Here is a 23,352-nt window from a genome sequence, read left to right on the forward strand (position 1 = left end):
GGCATTCCGCTCCGGTCCGTTACTCTCTATGGGCATTCCGCTCCGGTCCGTTACTCTCTATGGGCATTCCGCTCCGGTCGTTACTCTCTATGGGCATTCCGCTCCGGTCCGTTACTCTCTATGGGCATTCCGCTCCGGTCCGTTACTCTCTATGGGCATTCCGCTCCGGTCCGTTACTCTCTATGGGCATTCCGCTCCGGTCCGTTACTCTCTATGGGCCATTCCGCTCCGGTCCGTTACTCTCTATGGGCATTCCGCTCCGGTCCGTTACTCTCTATGGGCATTCCGCTCCGGTCCGTTACTCTCTATGGGCATTCCGCTCCGGTCCGTTACTCTCTATGGGCATTCCGCTCCGGTCCGTTACTCTCTATGGGCATTCCGCTCCGGTCCGTTACTCTCTATGGGCATTCCGCTCCGGTCCGTTACTCTCTATGGGCATTCCGCTCCGGTCCATTACTCTCTATGGGCATCCGCTCTGTCATTCCTTTTAGTAGGTCCCCCCAGGCTTCAGCCCACCCTGTAAGGGCTATGGCCAATCCACCCCCAGTAGTGACCTGTCAGGAGGATATCACAGCCTATAATAACCAGTCACCCTGTCAGTATAATAGGCTGCTGTGACATCACAGTACATTGATTACCGGCTGCTGCCCAGGGCCCGGTATAATGAGCGCTCAAGCAGTATCACCTCTGTCACGTGGCTCCTCCTTTACCTCAGTCACCTCACGATCAATAAGCCAATAAAAATCGAGACACGTGACAAGCACAACCAATCATGGCAGACTCTAACGTTTGAACTCTCTGAACTATTTAGTTTTTCCCGCCTAGATTAGGTTAACGTCTCGGAGGGGGCGGGTCTCGCACAATCCTCCAATCAGCGAAGGACACAGTAGATTGATTTTACAATAGGCCAATCAGGGGCGGCCCAGAGCTCCGCTGAGGTATATAAGGTGAACGTAGCGGGCGGGTCTTGGCTCACAGTAACTGTTGGGGGAGGGGCGGACGCTGACAATCCAGGAACCGGCGCCAACAACATAGCATGAGCGAAGTGGAGGTCAGGGGCCCCGACGAGGCCGTAGACCCGGAGCCCACTGAGGAGAAGCAGAAGACGGCATTGGCGAGGAATCAAGTGGAGAAGAAAGTGCTGGGTGAGCGGGACAGGGAGTATGTGTGTACTAATACTACCACCAGGGGCCCGGGACTGTGTGTGTACTAATACTACCACCAGGGGCCCGGGACTGTGTGTGTACTAATACTACCACCAGGGGCCCGGGACTGTGTGTGTACTAATACTACCACCAGGGGCCCTGGGACTGTGTGGGTACTAATACTACCACCAGGGGCCCGGGACTGTGTGTGTACTAATACTGCCACCAGGGGCCCTGGGACTGTGTGGGTACTAATACTGCCACCAGGGGCCCTGGGACTGTGTGGGTACTAATACTGCCACCAGGGGCCCTGGGACTGTGTGGGTACTAATACTGCCACCAGGGGCCCTGGGACTGTGTGGGTACTAATACTGCCACCAGGGGCCCTGGGACTGTGTGTACTAATACTACCACCAGGGGCCCGGGACTGTGTGTGTACTAATACTACCACCAGGGGCCCTGAGACTGTGTGTGTGTGTGTACTAATACTGCCACCAGGGGCCCTGGGACTGTGTGGGTACTAATACTACCACCAGGGGCCCTGGGACTGTGTGGGTACTAATACTGCCACCGGGGGCCCGGGACTGTGTGTGTACCACTACTACCACAGGGGGCCCGGGACTGTGTGTACCACTACTACCACCGGGGCCCCCGGGACTGTGTGTACCACTACCACCACCGGGGCCCCTGGGACTGTGTGTGTACCACTACCACCACCGGGGGGCCCGGGACTGTGTGTGTACCACTACCACCACCGGGGCCCCCGGGACTGTGTGTGTACCACTACCACCACCGGGGCCCCCGGGACTGTGTGTGTACCACTACCACCACCGGGGCCCCCGGGACTGTGTGTGTACCACCACCGGGGGCCCCGTCTGTGTACTTTCTACCTGCCTGTGTGGGTTGATATTTGTAAGCAGGAGGCGTCTTTGATGGGCTCTTCGCGGCTTCGTCGTCCTCCTCCCAGCAGTGCCGTTGTGGAGGCTGCCGGAAATCCAATTACCAGTGAGGGTCCATTCGTGGATCGGCAGTACACCCGGTCGGCACCCCCATACAACTGCCTATTCCTGTCTGCAATTGCAGAAAAGAATAGGAAGTGCAAAGCAATGCTACTCCCAAAATATAATGGGAGCGCATTCACACTTGACGCTGCCACTCCCTCAGGTTTAGCGTAGGACCCGCCTGACCGGAGACCACCTTGGCGCTTGGTAGGCGGTGGCTAAGTGTCAGGATTTATCATATCGGTGAGGCCTCGGTCCATATGTAACGCTTGCATCTACTTTACTTATCACCTTATTTCACAAGCAAGTGCGGTGCGATTGTCACGCACGGTTGCTAGGAGACGATCGGGATGGAGACCTGATCATTATTATTTTCCCTTATAACATGGTTCTGAATACAGAATGCATAGTACAATAGCGCTGGAGGGGTTAAAAAATAATAATTTAACTCTCCTTAATCCACTTGATCGCGCAGCCGGCATCTCTTCTGTGCTGGTGCAGGAACAGGACCTGTGGTGACGTCACTCCCGTCATCACATGATCAAAGATCATGTGATGACCAGAGTGACGCCACCACAGGTCCTGTTACTGCACACAGCTAAGATGAAGACAGAAGGAGATGCCGGCTTCGCGATCAAGTGGACTAAGGGGAGTTAGATTATTTAATTTTTTTTTTTAACCCCTCCAGTGCTATTTTACTATGCATTCTGTATTCAGAATGCTGTTTTCTCGAAAATAATAGTCTAGGTTTGGGTACCAAACATGCACGATTTTTCTCACGCGAGTGCAAAACGCATTACAATGGTTTGCACTTGCGCGGGAAAAATTGCGCGTGTTCCCGCAACGCACCCACACATTTTCCTGCAACGCCCGTCTGAAAGAGGCCTTAGTGTTCTCTCCCTGCTGATGTCTTGTGCAGGTTGCTTCTGGCCACGCCCCCCCTGCACTGACTGCTGCTCCCTGCCCTGTGTCTCCCTCCCACAGGATTCTTCCATCGGCAGCACAGGCTCAGGGCTGGAGGCTTTGCTGAGCAGCTGCAGGCAGTGAAGGCAAATACTGGGCTCAGGATCTTCACTCCTCATCCTGCAGGCAGAGAGCTGACAGACTAGAGGAGTTCTGCAGAGCATTGCATAAGAACAGGTAGGGGGAAGATCCTGTGTGTATCGGCAGTGTCTTTGTACAGCTGGTACTTTTAGTCCTACACATAACATGCTGCTTAGTATCTCAGCCAATAGCAGACATTGGGGACAAGCCTCCCTAGTGTGGCATGTGTGGCTCCGATCTTTGCTCCAAAGCCTGAGATTCCAGGATAAAGCAGCCCCCTCATCAGCTGGCTCTGATCTCTGCCAGCCTGGAGGAGGGGAGGCAGTGGGGGATGTGCTGGCTGCAGGGAGATGGAGGCACTGAGATGCTGCTGACCCCTGGGGGAGGCTAACATGGACCTCTGTCCATGTCATCAATCCCCTACTCATCCATACTTGCTCCCTGGATCTCACATATGGGGGATAAGGAGTGCGATGGTCGACTGCTCATTCTGTTGCCTCTGCTTCTAGTTAGACCGTGTATTGACCCCACAGAGCAGACATTCACCAGCATCTGGATCACAGCGTCAAGTCACACTAAACGGTTTCCCTTTTTGTGCTGTCCTCCTGTCTTTAGCCCAATTGTAGAGTAAAATCTGCAGAGTGCTTCTGTAGTGATGGCGGTTACACCCTGCGGTATGGCCACAATCACTGGACGGCTGACAGTCTTGTGATAACAAGCTACACAGTGTAACATAATGACACATGGCCAACACACATTTAAAGGGAACCTGTCACCAGTTTTATGGTGTCCTAACTAAGGGCAGCATAAATAAGTGATTCTCTTAGAAAAATGCTTGGTCACTTTCTTTAATTGACCCACTCAATCTGCCAACATCTTGTATTGAAAAGCTCCAACTCATAAAGTCCTGAATATTCATGAGCTCCTGACTCTCCCCGCCCACCTGCTGCTGATTGACAGTTATTTTCCATATGAATCGGCAGCAGTGTGGCAGGGGAGTGGCTATAACTCTGAATTAAATATATGCTGGACTCAGTGACATCACGCTGGACTCAAATCAGCTCATTAGCATGCAGCATCTTTGTGTGTATATTATCTAACCATCTGGCACACCAGTAAGTGATACATCTAAGGCACTTTGTAGTAGTTAATGATTGTATCTAATTAGATTATAATCAAATATCCACAGGACAGGTTCCCTTTAACTCAAACTGATGACCATGTGGTCACATAGCTCCCCCCAAGTTAAAGGATGGCAGACCCGGTGAGACCCTCTACGGGTCCATTCGGGGATGTTCATGTAAGTCACCCTTCCATTTCTCTTTGGCGAGAGTCCATCAGCATTCGCATTGCGTTTCCCAGGCCGGACTTACATTGTTAAAGGGAATCTGTCACCGGGATTTTGTGTATAGAGCTGAGGACATGGGCTGCTAGATGGCCGCTAGCAATACCCAGTCCCCATAGCTCTGTGTGCTTTTACTGTGTAAAAAAAAAAAAAAACGATTTGATGCAGATGCAAATTAACCTGAGATGAGTCAGAGCTTGAAAATATGACTTCTCTGGTCACACAAGTAAGATATGACTCTTTTATGTTAATTTGCATATGTATCAAATCGTTTTTTTTCCCCCCACAATAAAAGCACACAGAGCTATGGGGACTGGGTATTGCGGATGTGCTAGCAGCCGTCTAGCAGCCCATGTCCCCAGCTCTATACCCAAAATCCCAGTGACAGGTTCCCTTTAAAGGGTTTCTACCACCAGAAATGCTGTTATGTAGCTGAGTGATCTAGCGATGCGCCCATGTCAGCACTACATAACTGTGTTTCTAACAGTAGTTCCTGCAGCGTTTTTGTTAAAAACGTACTTTTATAGATATGCTAATGAGCCCCTAGGTGCTATGTGGGCGTCATTAGCACCTAGTGGGCTCCGTCCACTAACCATTTCAGCCGCCCATCGCGTCCCTCGAGCCTGCCCCGCTCCTGTTGATTGACGTGAAACTTCTCAGTATCGAGTACCAATTCCTGCGCCGTGCGCTTCTGTATTCTCCCGGCGCCGGCTTCCTCACTGCGCCAACTACGTTACAATGAGGAAGCTGGCACCAGGAGCGCGGCATTCACTGCCTGCGCCAAATACAGAAGCGCAGGCGCGGGAATTGGTACTCGATGCTGAGAAGTTTCACGTCAATCAACAGGAGCGCGATGGGCGGCTGAAATGGTTAGTGAACGGAGCCCTCTAGGTGCTAATGACGCCCACATAGCACCTAGGGGCTCATTAGCATAGCTATAAAAGTACGTTTTTAACAAACGGCTGCAGGAACTACTGTTAGATACATACTGTTATGTAGTGCTGACACGGGCACGTCAGTAATGTCAGCTACATAACAGTATTTCTGGTGGTAGAAACCCTTTAAAGTGAGCGGCTGTAGGCACAGGCTCCACTGCAACAGCCGTCCATGTGCCCAGGACACCCGGTTCAACCAAACAAGGCAATCTCCAAAATCCTAGGTCCGTAGTCGCTAGGAAGGAGGCTGGCCCTCAGGCTTCTCCAGCAGCCCCAGTGACGGTTCACTCCGTCACAGAACCAACTCCTCTTGGGCCAAGCTGGAGCTATCAAATTAGTTGTTGAACTCTCAATTTTCTCCGCACCGCAGGGATTAGTGGTAAAGGTGGGAGCACACCCCAGGTCCATGCCCCAATCCTGGGAAAGCGCATCCACTCCTACTGGATTGTCCCTTGGATTTAGAGTAGAAATAATCCACTTGAGAATTCTCCCTTGATGCAAGCAGGTCTATTTGTAAATTGCCCCACTCACTTGAGACCACTCAGTTGGGATACTTCTTTGAGCATCCACTCTCCTGTGTCGAATTTGTGCCGACTCAAGAAATCTGCTGTTGTGTTGTATACTCCTTTTTGGTTGAATAGCTGAAATGAATAGAATGTTCTTTTCCATCCATGTAAATATTTGGTCCGCTAGACCCTGAAGAAGATGGCTTCTTGTTCCTCCCTGACACTTGAGATGGCAGACCGTGGTCATGTTGTCCGAGTATCTTGAGGTGTTGGTTCTGCAATAAATGCCCTGCTGCCTTGACAGTTTCCAGGACTGCTTTCAGTTCTTTGAAGCTTTCATGATTTTTAGATTGTCCCGCATGGGCCATCTATCCTGAAAAAGGATCCCTCCAAGTGGGTGCCCCAACCTTTCTGACTGGCGTCCATGGTGATCACAGAAGCTGGAGACATATTCCAGGGAGACCCCTTCTGCGGGTCTCCTGGATCCACCCACCAGGTTAGGCTGTATTCACACGTCCGCAATGTGTTTTGCGGAGACACGGATCCACAAAACACGGAAAGCGGCAATGTGCTTTCCGCATTTTGCGGACCGCACATTGCCGACATAAAAGAATATGCCCGTTCTTGTCCGCAATTGCGGACAAGAATAGGACATGTTCTATTTTTTTGCGGAAACGGAAGCACGGATGCGGATCCGCAAATGTGGATGCGGACAGCACATTCCATCCCCATAGAGAATGAATGGGTCCGCACCCTTTCCGCAAAATTGCGGAAAGGATGCGGACCCATTTTGCGGACGTGTGAATGGAGCCTTAGGGAGTTCCTTACATCCTCTGGAAGGATCCTCTTGGAATTCAGTTCAGTGATAACGGTGGCCTCTGTCCCATCTTGATAATACGGTCTCCTGTAAAGCCCTTTAATGGAATTGTGCCCATTGGACTGCAAGATGTCATTAATCCAAGTATCTGCATGGATTCCCTTAAGGTACATCTTCCCTTTCTTCTGAAGGAGTCGCTCCTTTGTCTTTTATTTTTTTCTTGTTTCAAACGAGGGAGATAGGAATGCTGCTCCTGAGTCTAGCGTTCCCAGAAATATTATCCTGGTATCAGGGTGCAGGTCAGGTTTTTTTTTTTTCCTTGCAATTTACTTTCCACCCCAATTCTTTTAATAGAGATGAGTTCTGCTGAAGATTTTTCTCCAGAAGCTGCTCCGATTTTTCCGTGAGCAGAAAGCCGCCCAGGTAGGGAACTATCATTGTGACTGTCTCAGATGGGCCATTCTTTCTGCCATCAAATATACGGGGGGCTGACTGTATTCCAAACGGAAGATTTTAAGCTTATTGACCTAAATGACCTGTCTGGCTTTTTATGAGGACCAGTTTTAAATAATGGCCCTTGAATTCCTGTGGATAAGGGAGCGGTATTATTGCTTCTAGACTGGAAAGTTTCTGTATGTTTTCTAGAAGTTGTTCCTGTAGAGCCAGCATCTGAAAACTGTGAGGAGCAGGAGGAGAAGGGAAGTTTATCCTGAACCTCTGGCGGATTGAATATAGAATCCACTGGTTGTGCGTAATCCGCAGCCACCTCTGCCAGATGTAATGAAGCCCCCCCCACCGGCCTGACGTCATTGTATTCCTGGATGATTATTGGCGTTTGGTTTGAAGAGAAAACCTCTTCCTTTAGGGTAGCTCCATCTTCCTGTCTTGGTGCTGTATTTTGAAACTGTCTAGAGCAGGCATGCTCAACCTGCAGCCCTCCAGCTGTTGCAAAACTACAACTCCCAGTATGCCTGAACAGCCTTCAGCAGGGCATTGTGAGTAGTAGTTTAACAGCTGGAGGGCTGCAGGTTGAGCGTGCCTGGTCTAGAGGGTTTCAGAAATGGCTGCAGCTTCCTTGATTTCTCTTCCAGAAAGCCTTTTTTCTTATCCACTGCTCATTCTAGAATAGTATACAGAACTGGTCCAAACAGATGAGATCCGGAGAAGGTGTTTGCACTTAATTTGTTCTTGGAAGCTATGTCTCCCAACCATGACTTGCGCCAAAGAGCCCGTCTTGCCGTAATCGTTAATGCCTTGTTTCGTGCCGAAAACCGGATAGACTCCACTGAAGCATCTGCCATCTGGCCATTTTCAATAGTGGTATTGACTCCAATATCTCCTCTAGAGGTGTTCACTTAAGATGATTTTCTTGTTGATCTAGCCCAGAGATTCAATGCTCTGGCTACTGACTTGGGAGCAATATCTGTGTTTATAGACACAGCCGAGGATTCCGCCGCGTTCTTCAATAATCCATCTCTTCAGATCCTTCATCTGAGATCAGTCTTCAAAGGAAATAGTGTTTGTTGGTTTTTTGTCTACCTTGGCTACTTGAATGTCAACCCTAGGGATCTCTTCCCACAATTGTCTCCTCCGGATTAAACAGAAGTCTGCACTTAAGTTCACTCAGTAAATGGTTTATTTTCTGTGTCCTCCCACTCTTTTTCATCTTTTAAATTTTGAGTTTACTTGAAAGAGCTTTTTCGCTCTTGGGCTCCTGAACATCTCATCTTGAATGGTCCGGGCCTGTTCCTCATCTTCCACCGCCATAGTCTGTCTTACTGCCGTTAGAAGAGGCTTTAGATCCTCACAGGAGAAGAGGTATTTTGATTCCTCCCCAAAGGAGGAAGGGAAATGCCAGTCATCTTCCGCCAACTCTCCCTCTGAATAATTTAAGCCTTGATCTTCTTAAGTCTGAACCCATTTGAACCATGGGTCTTTTGGAGGGGGTCTGGGGTGGAACCAAATTAGACAGACACCTGAACCACCTCCCCTTATCATAACTCAAGTCTGATGAAAGAGAATGCTGCTCCTCTAAGAATGTTTGTAAGGCAGTCAGGGCAGAATTGTTTCTTGTAAGACTCCAGTAGTCTTTATGAACTGGTTGCACACTTTCTAGCTGCCTTTTTGATTCTATGTGGGACTTATGTCCTATCTTAACGTCAGTGTCCTATAGTCCATAGTTAACCCGGACAGGACTGCGAAATAGTAACTTGCATAACCCTGTGCAGGGGATCTGTACAAGCTTCCTACTTCACAGATAACTGGACCTCCATGATGAACAGACTGATCAGCTGTCACTATATAAATGGACTTGCCCCTGCACTACTGCTCCTCCTTCCCGGAGGACTCATTTCATATGGAGAGTCAACCCCTAATGCAAGGCCTCCAGCATCTTCTGGTGCACACGCCCAAACTTCCAGCCACATGATCTGCCCGACTTCCAACATCGCACGCACGCCCAGAGGAGCCGCAGCGGAGCCCAGAGCTCCCTCAGGAGAAGTGGGGGGGGGGGGGGGGCCTTTTAATCTCTTGCTTCCTCCTGTCCCTGCAGAGATCACTAGGACATTCTCCAGTGGTGGTGTGGAGGGATGTCCTGGAAAATCCATGTAAAAAATGCTCTTGTGTGGATTTCCTGCGTGCAGGTGCTGCAATGGTGGCTGCTGTTTTCTGCACTACACCATATGTAGACATGTGGTATGTGTGCCGTGTATACTTACAGCTTTTTACAGACCTTTACATAAGGCAGGTAGGTGACCTGGGTGCTGTTTGCCATGCCCTCATTGGTGGTGGACACTTGGATGGGAGTTTCAATGTTGGCGGGCATTGCCCATGTTTATAAGTTGGTTGCTTTCCATCTTGTAACCAGACTTTATCCAGATCTGGAGCTTTGAGGTTTTGGGTCGAGGTGATTTAAGAACTTCTATAAATTGCCTAAAGATGTCTGAAGTGTGGTGTGCGGCTCGGCATTCAGGAAATGATGGAAAGGTGTCAGGCCCCACAGGATCTCACAGCTTGCTATGTATGGCCCACGGATGGTCAGAGCACACTTGACCAGGTGCACTATGGGAAAGACAGCCTGGTCTGATAAATCGCATTACATCATGTGGATGGTGAGGTGTGTACGTCACTTACCTGGAGAAGAGATGGCACCAGACGCACTATGGGTACAGCTGGTGGAGGCGGTGTGATGCTCTGGGCTTCCCTGGCATCATGTGGACGCACACCTACCTAACCACTGTACAGACAGGTAATGCTATCAGGACATTGGTGCCCTCTTTCAGCAGTGTAATGCCTGGCTACACTGAGGAGCAGGACAAACAGATGAAGGTGATGTCTCCAGGTCCCAGATCTCATCCCCTCGTCATCTGTAGGATGCATGTAGGTTGCACCAGGCAACGTACAGGACCTGCTGCTAATGTGACGGATACCGCAAGAGTCCATGATATGGAGGGGAGATGGTAGAATATACCACATACCTCCAGGTGTAGTTGGTGTATACATTCTTGTTGTTGTTAACTGATATGGTGCATAGCCGTGTACAGAAGCTGCATGTATTGATGTGTATAGGGAGTATATATGCGCGTATATACATGTATAGTAGCTATATACAAGAGGAATGTGGTATACACATGTACAGTAGTTGTATACGGGGAGGGGGTTGGTATACATGTGTAGTAGTGGTATACACGTGTACAGTAGCTGTATACGGGGAGGTGTGGTATAGATGTGTACAGTAGTTGTATACGTGGTATACATGTGTATAGTAGCTGTATATAGGTACCTCTGTCATGCATATGGCAGTATTAATGGCTGACGTCTGTCACTTTCTTTCTCTTCCCCAGCCACCCAGGTACAGGGGACGGTGAAGTGGTTTAACGTCCGCAATGGATACGGCTTCATCAACCGGTAAGTGGGTGTAGCGGGCATGTGACGTGTGTACACTCGGCGGCATGGCTGGTAATAACTTTACTTATCTTCACAGGAACGACACTAAAGACGACGTGTTTGTGCACCAGGTAATGGGGGGGTGATTACCAGTGGTGGTGCTGGGGGCTCTGCAGGGGGTCCCCAATAGCCTAACCGGAGGGGTGTACGTGCTGTTCTCTGCATGCTGCTGACCGCTCCAGCCAGTTCTCAGCGGTCACATGTGGTGTACCGCCATGTCCACGCTGTAGTTTGTAGACCAGTAACAGCAGGATGACAGGGCGTGCAGAGAACTGTAAGTATATCTCCATTTTGGGGTTTTGGCAGAGACTTCGTTACCTGTGACACCTGTCAGATTACTGGAAGTCCAGGGTTTCTCTGCTGTTAAAGGGAAGGGTCATCAGAAAATGACCTGTTGGGTGAAGGCACGCTACCATCAGGAGGCACTTTAAATCTTTGTAGAAAGCGTTTTATAGTAGTTTTTGGCTTTCACTTCAGTGGTGCCGTCCGCTGTAAATAACACTGCTTCTGTGAGGTGAAGGCGTTCTCTACAAGGTATTCCTCCTGATGATGGTAGGTGTAGCATTCGGATGGCAGTGGTATTATCTTGATCGGCTTAGCTACAGAAGAGCGTTGCCTGGGTCAGTGTGATGCTGTAATGTAGTCCCTCCCGTGCCCGGCCACCATGATGATCTGACGGTGTTGTCTTCTGGACGCGCGCCAGGTGTACAGCAGAATTCCAGGGTTTACACATGGCACTAGCTCAGAAGCGGAGTGGGCTCCATAATGGAGGAGTTTCTGCAGGGCCATCAGTCAGATGCTTAACCCCTAAGATCCTGTGCTCTGTTGTAAACGCTGTATCTGACTGGTGAAACTTTGCTCCAGAGGCTGGAACCGCTGAGGTGCATCAGGGTTGAGGGGGGCCATTCCATTACTATGGCAGCTTAGGGCCCTCTGAAGAGTCTGTGGGGGGAGGGCTGGTGCCGCTTCATGTCATGTGCCGAATGAGTTTTCTGTCTTTCAGACTGCCATAAAACGCAACAATCCACGCAAGTTTCTGCGCAGCGTAGGAGATGGCGAGACCGTAGAATTTGACGTTGTGGAAGGAGAAAAGGTTTGTGAAACTCCTGTAGCTGTCACACAGCCCGTCACCCTATTGTCACCTATAGCCTTAAAGGGGTTGTCCAATCTGGACACTTGCGGGTGCTGTCCCCCCCCCCCCCCCCCCCTCGCTCGGCAGTGGTCAGAAGTTCCATAGCAGTGAACTACTTGCAGGATGTGATGGGGTCCAGTTCTTGACCATAGAGTCCTATCTCTGGGACCTGCACTTCTTACATTTATGGCTCATCGGTTGGATAAGCCATGTATGTCCAGCTGGAACAACCCCTTTTAAGCGTGCCATGTACAACCCTGTAGACATGGTCAGAGTTACCCGTCTGCTGCCCGTCCCCAGCACTGTACGCCCTCCTGATTATACCACAGGGGGATTGCTAACAGGTGCCCTTCTGTCTACCAGGGTGCGGAGGCTGCCAATGTCACAGGTCCTGGTGGGGTTCCGGTTAAAGGAAGCAGATTTGCCCCCAACAGACGGCGCTTTCGTCGGCGTTTCTACCGACCAAGGGGTGATAACACTGGAGAGTCTTCTGGAGAAGGTGTGAGTTCAGAGCAAGTGAGTGAAGGGGAGCGAGCAGATGAGGGGTCCCCCCAGCAGAGACCACCACAGCGCCGGCGTCCTCCGCCATTCTTCTACAGGCGACGGTTTGGAAGGGGTCCAAGGCAGCAGTCTCCGCGGGAGCCAGGTGCAGAGGTGAGCTGTGGTCTGATCATGTAATGCTCATCCATCAGAGCCACTGTCCAGCCTATTCACTCACAGGCTGGACCCCCAGCATCTGAACTGGGACAGCCCCCTATAATTGGGCTGTGTTCACATGGCGCAGCTCCCTGCAGACCTGGTTACATCACTTTCATGGTTCTCTCATAGAACACAGAGGCCAAAGATCTGACCACATCGGACACCCCACAGGATGGAGAAGAGCAGCAGAGACCCCCTCCTCGCAGGTTCCGGCCCAGGTTCCGCAGGTGAGACCTAAGGGCCCCCCCTCTACATGGTCCCCCCTTTGCACTAGTTGTTGGTGAACATGTAGTCTGCAGCGTCCGGTGTATCTTCCGCTGTGGTGGGGCGGTTTAGAGTCGCGTCTCTTTTCTGCTGCAGCTTGGGTGGGTTTTTTCCAGTTGCAGCGGTAAAGTCTTGGTTTGTGTGGACTGGCGGTTTCGGAAGGAAACGAATGGCAAAGTCTGGAAGGGCTGGAATATTAACTGTGAGGAAATGGTTAATGATCTTTAATATTACAGCCCAAAATGTGTGGATTTTAGGGCATGAGAACCATGGATGGAAGTCAGGTTTTTCCAGTGTAAACCTGGGTTGTTTGGGTTGATATTTATCTTGATGGGAGGCAGGTGCCACCTTAAAAGGGTTATTGAATTTCTCAAACAGCCCCCCATATGCAAGCTGCCGTGTGGGGTTGAAGGGCCTTTATAATCTCTAGGTATGGGTGAGTGGTCAGACCAGGTTCTTACCTATTGAAGGGTCTTGTCTACAGATGGGGAACTTAACTACTCTACAGTGTGAGTTGTCTGGTGGTGAAACCGTAAAATCTTTGGGGGAAATTTATCCTGGGGGGGGAAATTGACGTCCGTTTTGCATAGTCATACTTGATGCCACATTTACTTGATAAATTTGTCTCATTAGACCTGACACCTTCTCCTCTGCCCTCCGCCCTCCCCTTCATACTCCTCCTCCTCCCTCCCCCCCTTTTACACAATAAAAGCACACAGAGCTATGGGAACTGGGTGTTACGGATGTGCTAGCGGCCATCTAGCAGCCCATGTCCTCGGCTCTATACACAATCCTGGTGACAGGTTCTCTTAAGCTTATTCAGCAGTTATATTAGAGTACGGGATGACTCGGGAGTATATAGTGTCGTAGTATAGTGACCTCATCCGTCATCTGCTTAATGTGCTGCTACACAAGGGACAGGATCTCTAATGGCTCTTACATCACCTTCTCACTGGCATCAAAGCCATAGATGTGGTGGAAAATATCACGAGGGCTGTCTGTGCTTTGTGGAGGAGTCTATTCAGTGAGGGCGCTTCCTCCACATGGGGTAGAAAAAACAGATGGGGGGATACACAGGTGTATATGGAATGAGGGGGGATACACAGGTGTATATGGAATGAGGGGGGATACACAGGTGTATATGGAATGAGGGGGGATACACAGGTGTGTATGGAATGAGGGGGGATACACAGGTGTGTATGGAATGAGGGGGGATACACAGGTGTATATGGAATGAGGGGGGATACACGGGTGTATATGGAATGAGGGGGGATACACGGGTGTATATGGAATGAGGGGGGGATACACGGGTGTATATGGAATGAGGGGGGATACACGGGTGTATATGGAATGAGGGGGGATACACGGGTGTATATGGAATGAGGGGGGATACACAGGTGTATATGGAATGAGGGGGGATACACAGGTGTGTATGGAATGAGGGGGGATACACAGGTGTGTATGGAATGAGGGGGGATACACGGGTGTGTATGGAATGAGGGGGGATACACGGGTGTGTATGGAATGAGGGGGGATACACGGGTGTGTATGGAATGAGGGGGGATACACGGGTGTGTATGGAATGAGGGGGGATACACGGGTGTATATGGAATGAGGGGGGATACACGGGTGTATATGGAATGAGGGGGGATACACAGGTGTATATGGAATGAGGGGGGATACACAGGTGTGTATGGAATGAGGGGGGATACACAGGTGTGTATGGAATGAGGGGGGATACACAGGTGTATATGGAATGAGGGGGGATACACGGGTGTATATGGAATGAGGGGGGATACACGGGTGTATATGGAATGAGGGGGGATACACGGGTGTATATGGAATGAGGGGGGATACACGGGTGTATATGGAATGAGGGGGGATACACGGGTGTATATGGAATGAGGGGGGATGCACGGGTGTATATGGAATGAGGGGGGATGCACGGGTGTATATGGAATGAGGGGGGATGCACGGGTGTATATGGAATGAGGGGGGATGCACGGGTGTATATGGAATGAGGGGGGATACACGGGTGTGTATGGAATGAGGGGGGATACACGGGTGTGTATGGAATGAGGGGGATACACGGGTGTGTATGGAATGAGGGAGGGGGGGATACACGGGTGGGTGTGTATGGAATGAGGGAGGGGGGGATACACGGGTGGGTGTGTATGGAATGAGGGAGGAGGGGATACACGGGTGGGTGTGTATGGAATGAGGGAGGAGGGGGATTAACGGGTGGGTGTGTATGGAATGAGGGAGGGGGGATACACGGGTGGGTGTGTGTGGAATGAGGGAGGAGGGGATACACGGGTGGGTGTGTGTGGAATGAGGGAGGGGGGGGGGGTATACACGGGTGGGTGTGTATGGAATGAGGGAGGGGGGGGGATACACGGGTGGGTGTGTATGGAATGAGGGAGGGGGGGGGATACACGGGTGGGTGTGTATGGAATGAGGGAGGGGGGGGGATACACGGGTGGGTGTGTATGGAATGAGTACTAGTAATGCTGCTTTCTAGTAGGTAAGGTTTGGCAGCCATGCCTCCGGACTTCCCGTTTGGTCATTACCTTTCTTCTTGGTCTGCAGCCGGTCCATGTACATTTTGTAGTTGTGGCAGAGTGTGTGACGGGCCGGTGGCGGAGTGGATGGGATATTGAAGGGCGCTAATACTTCTTGGTTATGGCTGTTTTTCCTGCCCGGGATAGTTAGGTTTTTGTATCTGAAGATAGCCTTTGGGGTAGAGAAGTCATTAAGGGTTGATTCTTTGTAGAAGGTTTGGTCGTTGTAATATGTCGCTCCATCTTCTATATTATCCCGTTGATATGGCAGTGGTGCGGTTAGTTTGGGCGTCTTCAGGACACCAGTGTTCAGTATTCGGGGTTTGTCAATGTTACGTCGTCAGCATAAAGCAGGCATGCTCAACCTGCGGCCCTCCAGCTGTTGTAAAACTACAACTCCCACAATGCCCTGCTGTAGGCTGATACCTGTAGGCTGTTCGGGCATGCTGGGAGTTGTAGTTTTGCAACAGCTGGAGGGCCGCAGTTTGAGGATGCCTGGCATAGTGTCATTTAATGTTCTGATTTACCTATTTTTAGGACTGTAATTTGGTACCTATTGTTTCTGCTAGGGGTCCCATTAATAATGCAAAGGGGGGAGGGCGCCCCTGTCATGTGCCGTCACTGAAGGGTTCAGAGAGCCTGAGGAATACTCTTTCCAGAATAGCAGAATTAAAGGGGCTTTTCCATCGCAATATACACTCCTTCTTTCCGTGGTGGCCAGGCTTGTACATTATAGGCCAGTGCTTTTTCCTTTAATGTGAAAGCACGACCACCACTGATCGCAGGGTGGTCGTAACCATGGAAATGAGGTCTATATTGTGATGAAAAAATGAATCCAGCCAGCAAAGGAAGCAATATGGAGAATACATTAGTAAGGGCCTGGTATTAACTGCATTTACATGATGAGACGACCCCTTTAATGTAGCCAAATTATTTGAGTACAGACTTTATGCCGAGCGTGTTCTATCAAATGCTTTTTCTGCGTCTGATAAGTAAGAGGGGATGTTTAGTGAGTGGTGAAGGGGCCCGGGGGATTGTGTAATAAGAGGGGATGTTTAGTGAGTGGTGAGGGGCCCGGGGGGTTGTGTAATAAGAGGGGATGTTTAGTGAGTGGTGAAGGGGCCCGGGGGGTTGTGTAATAAGAGGGGATGTTTAGTGAGTGGTGAGGGGCCCGGGGGGTTGTGTAATAAGAGGGGATGTTTAGTGAGTGGTGAGGGGCCCGGGGGGTTGTGTAATAAGAGGGGATGTTTAGTGAGTGGTGAGGGGCCCGGGGGGTTGTGTAATAAGAGGGGATGTTTAGTGAGTGGTGAAGGGCCCGGGGGGTTGTGTAATAAGAGGGGATGTTTAGTGGGTGGTGAAGGGGCTGGGGGGTTGTGTAATAAGAGGGGATGTTTAGTGAGTGGTGAAGGGGCTGGGGGGTTGTGTAATAAGAGGGGGTGTTTAGTGAGTGGTGAAGGGGCTGGGGGGTTGTGTAATAAGTAAGAGCAGGGGATGTTTAGTGAGGAGTGAAGGGGCTGGGGGGTTGTGTGTAATAAGTAAGAGGGGATGTTTAGTGAGTGGTGAAGGGGCTGGGGGGTTGTGTAATAAGTAAGAGCAGGGGATGTTTAGTGAGGAGTGGTGAGGGGCCCGGGGGGTTGTGTAATAAGAGGGGATGTTTAGTGGGTGGTGAAGGGGCTGGGGGGTTGTGTAATAAGAGGGGATGTTTAGTGAGTGGTGAGGGGCCCGGGGGGTTGTGTAATAAGAGGGGATGTTTAGTGAGTGGTGAAGGGGCTGGGGGGTTGTGTAATAAGAGGGGATGTTTAGTGGGTGGTGAGGGGCCCGGGGGGTTGTGTAATAAGAGGGGATGTTTAGTGAGTGGTGAAGGGGCCCGGGGGGTTGTGTAATAAGAGGGGATGTTTAGTGAGTGGTGAAGGGGCTGGGGGGTTGTGTGTAATAAGTAAGAGGGGATGTTTAGTGGGTGGTGAAGGGGCCGGGGGGTTGTGTAATAAGAGGGGATGTTTAGTGAGTGGTGAAGGGGCTGGGGGGTTGTGTAATAAGAGGGGATGTTTAGTGAGTGGTGAAGGGGCCGGGGGGGTTGTGTAATAAGAGGGGATGTTTAGTGAGTGGTGAAGGGGCCGGGGGGGTTGTGTAATAAGAGGGGATGTTTAGTGAGTGGAGAAGGGCTGGGGGGTTGTGTAATAAGTAAGTGGGGATGTTTAGTGGGTGGTGGAGAAGGGCTGGGGGGTTGTGTAATAAGAGGGGATGTTTAGTGAGTGGTGAAGGGGCTGGGGGGTTGTGTAATAAGAGGGGATGTTTAGTGAGTGGTGAAGGGGCTGGGGGGTTGTGTAATAAGAGGGGATGTTTAGTGAGTGGTGAAGGGGCTGGGGGGTTGTGTAATAAGAGGGGATGTTTAGTGAGTGGTGAAGGGGGCCGGGGGGTTGTCTAATAAGTAAGGGGGGGGGGGATGTTTAGTGTAAGAAGTTGACGTTTTAGTCTGAGTTTTTGCATGTGATTTTGAATCTCAATGGTTGGGTTTATATTTTTTCATTTGACATTTGGGGTCCATTACACATGGGTATGGATGGGTCCACATCTGTTCCACAATATTACAGAATAGGTGTGGACACATTTCAATGGGGCCGCCAAAGATGCATATAGCACACGGTACCTTTCTGTTCTGTGGCCTCGCAAGAAAGAGAACCAGTCCTATTGTCCCTAATTCAGGACAAGAATAGACCTTTCGGTCATAGTGCCGGCCATGTGCGGTCTGCACACTGTTTCCGTGGTTTGTGTACCGGCCGTCTGAGCCATTATTCTGATGTAATGCTGAAGATTTCTTCTTCATGCGCTGTTGTCTGTAGAAATATTCCCCCTTGTGGAAGAGGTTGGGGTCCGATGTGGTGGGAGAGATGACGTGGTGTTTTAGAGATTTGTCTATAGTTGTCATATAGGGGTTAATGGACCTGCATCTTGTTCTTGAAAGGCCGTGTACATATTTTGTCATTTTGGGCTAAAAATCACTTTCAGTTATCTTTTACAAAAAAATATTGAGCTGCTCTGTCACAAAGGGTTAACTGTTTTTCTAGATGTGACTGTTGCTTTTATTTTGTGCCCTAATCTGTAATTTACTCAGAGCTTCTTACTGATAGAATGTGGCAGAATGAGTGTTTATAAGGGGCCATCAGCTAGCTGCCTGACTGAGCAAATCAAGATCCCTCTATTAGAGCATCTCGGCCCTGCACAGAGAGAAGGGCTCCATATTTGTAATACCAGTTTAATAAATGACTTCTAGCTCATTAGTACAATGTAGTAATGGCGTACATAGCCTTAAAGGGGTTGTCCGGGATTGGGGACTTAGGTTTAATTGTTTAACAGGGACATAAATATCTTCTACATGACTGTCCTACCTTCCCCATACTTTTCTGATGCCCCGTATTCATTAGACAAATTCTCAGACGGAAGTGAGTCTTTTCTCACATTCAATGACGTACCGGGTCCCTTCTGCAGAGCGAAGCTGCTTCTTCCGCTTCGCAGGGAGCCCGGTGACGTCACCATCAGCTGCAGTAATTATGCAGAGCACTCGGCAACAGATCGCTCTAAGCCACGCCCCTCCGGTCCAGTGATTTCACCGGGCAGGGCGTGTTCACAATGAAGGAGGCAAAGGAACTATGCTAATTGGCATAGTAAACGCCTCCAATGCAGGCAAATGGGGCGGCAGGCTGGAGATATAAGCAATACTCTGAGGACTGAGCCAGGAGGAGTTTGGGGGGTTACTAAGGGGGGGGGGGGGGATGTGCGGCAGGAGACTGAATATGATTCAAGGGGGCGGATGCATGGAGGACATGGCGATGTGCTGCAGGAGGCGGAGTAACAATGAGGGGGTGGAGTCACGGCGGAGAGGAGAGTCGTCTGAATGTACGTGATGCCGCTCTGCACTGGGACCCACAGTGCGGAGCGACAGGAAGTTAGTAAAAAATAAACAGATGTAAACAGCGCGTGGGGGACTGTCGGAGCCCTTTAGAAATGGCGAAAATACCTTAAAACATATGGGGGGACCTAGAATCACCTGTTAACAGTGAGTACACTTAGTACACTTAAAAAAAAATTATTGATCCCGGACAACCTCGTTAAAGGCAGTGATGGTGAAACTTTTTGAGACTATGCTCAAACTGCAACTCAAAACCCACTAATTTATCGCAAAGTGCCAACATGGCGATTTAACCTGAATACTGAAAGATACCGGCCAAGTGAAGCGCTGGGGGTGTGGCCTAACACAGGCCCTAGTCAAATGAATGCCCCCAGTATTATGTCCCAGTGGCCCCAAGTATTAATAAGGCCTTCTTCCCCACTCTTCTTGTGCAGAAAAACCTCCCCTCCTCCATTAGATGGCGCTGTGGTGAAGGCTCACTGCAGGCTCAGGACAGGACCTGCCTCCAGTGTGATGTCATTTCACAGGACCTGCTGCTTTCAGTCAATGCTGGTAAACGGTCATCACGTTAGAGCGCAGGTCCTGTCCTGAGCATCCAGTGAGCAATGAGTGTTTCCGGTGGCGCAATCACATGGAGTAGGGTTTCAACATACATACATACATACATACATACTAGGGGGGACTGGGGTGGTATTAATGAGCACTCCACAGTGGTAATAGTGCACAGGTAGCAACCCCACCTCTGCCCTGCGTACCATCGGTTCACCACTGCTGCTTCAAGGTCTGGTATAGAGGAGTGATCTGCCAGTTTGACGGTTGTGCGGGTGTGACCTACTGATGAGACAACTGTAATGGATAAAGTTGGATGGAGTAGGTGGCATCTCTCATGGGGACGTCTACATACCACTAACGAGAAGATGTCTGGAGGAGGGAGAGTCCAAGGCTGGGAATCTCCTCCAATAATTATTTATTTGGAAAATAATTGGGCCAGGACTGAATCTAGTATTGGGAAGTGTATATTTATATTCACATACTGGAAGGTCCTTTTTCCATGTCGGTGTTGCCACTGGCAAAAGGGCCAACAAGTGCTAAGCATCTCTGGGAACTCCTTCAAGACTGGTGAAGACCATTTCAGGTGACTACCTCCTGAAGCTCATCAAGAGAATGCCAAGAGTGTGCAAAGCAGTAATCAAAGCAAAAGGTGGCTACTGTGAAGACCCTAGAATGTGACATATTTTCAGTTGTTTCACACTTGTTTGTTATGTATATAATTCCACATGTGATAATTCATAGTTTTGATGCCTTCAGTGTGAATCTACAATTGTCATAGTCATGAAACTAAAGAAAACTCTTTGAATGAGAAGAAGCTGTGTCCAAACTTTTGGTCTGTACTGTGTGTGTGTGTATGTGTAACATAGATATATATGGAGAGATCTCTATCCATATCTCAAGCGTTGCACATACATAATACAGACAATTGCACCAAGCATGAATGAGTCGGAGAGAGGGCCCTGCCCAGTTTACAGCTTTCTAGTGGGTATGCAGCATGCTGCCCTCTAGTGGATATACAGTCTACAGTGACCTCCAGTACTGACCCCTGAGGTATTATGCATCTGAATTACTGCAGCTTCCGTCCACCTCCAGTAAAAATACTCCTCAAAAATGGTAGGAGTATTCTCTTCTGGAAAGTGTAGTGTGCCCTCTGTACGGGAGCGCAGCTCTGCAGGATCTGTGTGAATGTTCTGCACATCGTTCAGTGGCGCTGACGGTCCTGGAGCAGGCTTCCTGTGAGGTTGAGGTAAGATGACATCTGACTGCAGGTCCTCGGGAGTCTTTCGGAGTAGTATCAGCAGATCCGTTGGGGGTTAATGTCAGACCCACCGCTGGTTCCTTCAAATTTCAGAATCTGTGCTGCTGCCCCTCTCCAGCCTTTCTTTATGTGGCACGACCCGGCGGTGATGCTGGCGGGTGTGGCGCGCTGTAGCTGGGGGGTTGCGTGTGAGTGCTGGCTTATTTAACATGCTGCAGCCATAATCTTTCCCTCCCGAGAACCCCCTAAAGGATGTTATCTCCTATCCACAGAACCTACCCAGCAGCAGGACTCCCACCTATCACGAAAACGGGGACCCTGTAACCCCTCTGAAATGTACAGACTCCTGTGCTCATGATAGGTGGGGGTCCTAGGGGATAACTGCAAACACCAGAATAGCCCTTTAATTTTGTGTCTTAATGATCCTAGCGGGGCTTGTGGTCTCCATAGATTTTTGGCCCTCAGGTCTCATGGTGGCCCATGTCTGACTCCTGCTGTGATGTTCTGCAGACCTTTCCGCCCACGACCTCCACCTCAGCCAACAGAGGGAGGTGATGGAGAAAGCCGGGCAGCCTCTGACGGAGCCCCACAACCCGAACCTCAGAGACAGCGTAGTCGCCCATACTTCCAACGCCGCCGCCGGCCAGGAGCGCCCCCTGGAACAGCTGCCGCCCAGGTGAGATATCAGGCAAAGCATCTTGGTAAAATGGTAGATGTCAAACATGTTCTCCATGTATGCAGGGTGATGGAAAACCCCCAGCTGAGGCCTCGCCAGGATCCACCGCAGAGGACACGTCCAGCAAATCATCGGACACTCCGGCAGAGACTGCAGAATCGCAGAGTCCGGTAAATACCCTGATTTATCAGGACATGTGTATCTGAAGGACCGCAGTTACGGACCCCATAGCACATGTCTGTACAAGGGGCGTCTCCCCCAAGGGTGTTCTCTGAACCTGGCAGGGACCCATATCTGCTGTCCTCATACACATGTCCTGGCCTCTCCTATATATACCTGTGTATCCCCTGTCAGTGGGGGCAGTGTAGTCACTGGTATCTCTCCACCTGTTACAGGGGTGTGCCCCCATATCTGCCATCCTCATACTCATGTACTGTCCTCTCCTATACATGTCATCTATATATACCTGTGTATACCCCTGTCAGTGGGGGCAGTGTAGTCACTGGTATCTCTCTGCCTGTTAGAGGTGTGCCCCCCATATCTGCCATCCTCATACTCATGTCCTGGCCTCTCCTATACATGTCATCTATATATACCTGTGTATACCCCTGTCAGTGGGGGCAGTGTAGTCACTGGTATCTCTCTGCCTGTTAGAGGTGTGCCCCCCATATCTGCCATCCTCATACTCATGTCCTGGCCTCTCCTATACATGTCATCTATATATACCTGTGTATACCCCTGTCAGTGGGGGCAGTGTAGTCACTGGTATCTCTCTGCCTGTTAGAGGTGTGCCCCCCATATCTGCCATCCTCATACTCATGTCCTGGCCTCTCCTATACATGTCATCTATATATACCTGTGTATACCCCTGTCAGTGGGGGCAGTGTAGTCACTGGTATCTCTCCGCCTGTTACAGGGGTGTGCCCCCATATCTGCCGTCCTCATACACATGTCCTGTCCTCTCCTATTCATGTCATCTATATATACCTGTGTATACCCCTGTCAGTGGGGGCAGTGTAGTCACTGGTATCTCTCCGCCTGTTACAGGGGTCAGCTCCGAGCCCTCCTCTGGACGCCGCAGCGGTGGAGTGATGCGCATGTTACCAGGTATCTGCTCGTATGGTATCCATGTTGTGAATGTGTGGTGTCTGCTCTGGGGGTGAGTTTTATACCTAGAGTGGTGGGCTACCCACTGTGGGCACGTGGCTATGGTGGTCTTGATGGCCACCTCATAGGAGTCTGGGCCTTTACTGACCAGTTCTTCTTCTCCCGGCAGGTTCCAGGAATTATCCTTCCATCTCACAGCTGCACAGACATTGGGGACATGGCGGGAGGCTGACGGCAGCCATTATCACAGTGACACGGTGGGAGGCTGTCGGCAGCTTTAATCACAATGACACAGCAGGAGGCTGACGGCAGCCATCATCTCGGTGACATGGCGGGTGGCTGACGGCAGCCACTATCACAGTGTTCAGGACTTATTTGCACTTGTTTGGGTTTTTTGTTGCACTGACTTGTGTAGTAAAGATGGAAGCGCAAAACGCTTGTGTGCCTTGTCTTACTGC

The 23,352-nt window shown here is 50.3% G+C and overlaps 1 protein-coding gene across 1 annotated transcript; it reads left to right on the forward strand.

The window, feature by feature from the left end:
- Positions 1 to 1,007: 1,007 nt before the first annotated feature.
- YBX2 (Y-box binding protein 2) lies at positions 1,008 to 23,328 on the forward strand. The gene is made up of 10 exons (XM_044277637.1): positions 1,008 to 1,145; positions 10,636 to 10,699; positions 10,776 to 10,809; positions 11,742 to 11,831; positions 12,234 to 12,524; positions 12,699 to 12,796; positions 21,622 to 21,787; positions 21,853 to 21,957; positions 22,835 to 22,894; positions 23,064 to 23,328. The coding sequence occupies exons 1-9, from the start codon at positions 1,037 to 1,039 to the stop codon at positions 22,877 to 22,879; spliced, it is 1,002 nt and encodes a 333-aa protein (XP_044133572.1). The 5' UTR covers positions 1,008 to 1,036; the 3' UTR covers positions 22,880 to 22,894; positions 23,064 to 23,328.
- Positions 23,329 to 23,352: the final 24 nt, after the last annotated feature.

The sequence above is a fragment of the Bufo gargarizans genome, chromosome 2, assembly GCF_014858855.1.
Source record: "Bufo gargarizans isolate SCDJY-AF-19 chromosome 2, ASM1485885v1, whole genome shotgun sequence".
Classification (NCBI taxonomy): domain Eukaryota; kingdom Metazoa; phylum Chordata; class Amphibia; order Anura; family Bufonidae; genus Bufo; species Bufo gargarizans.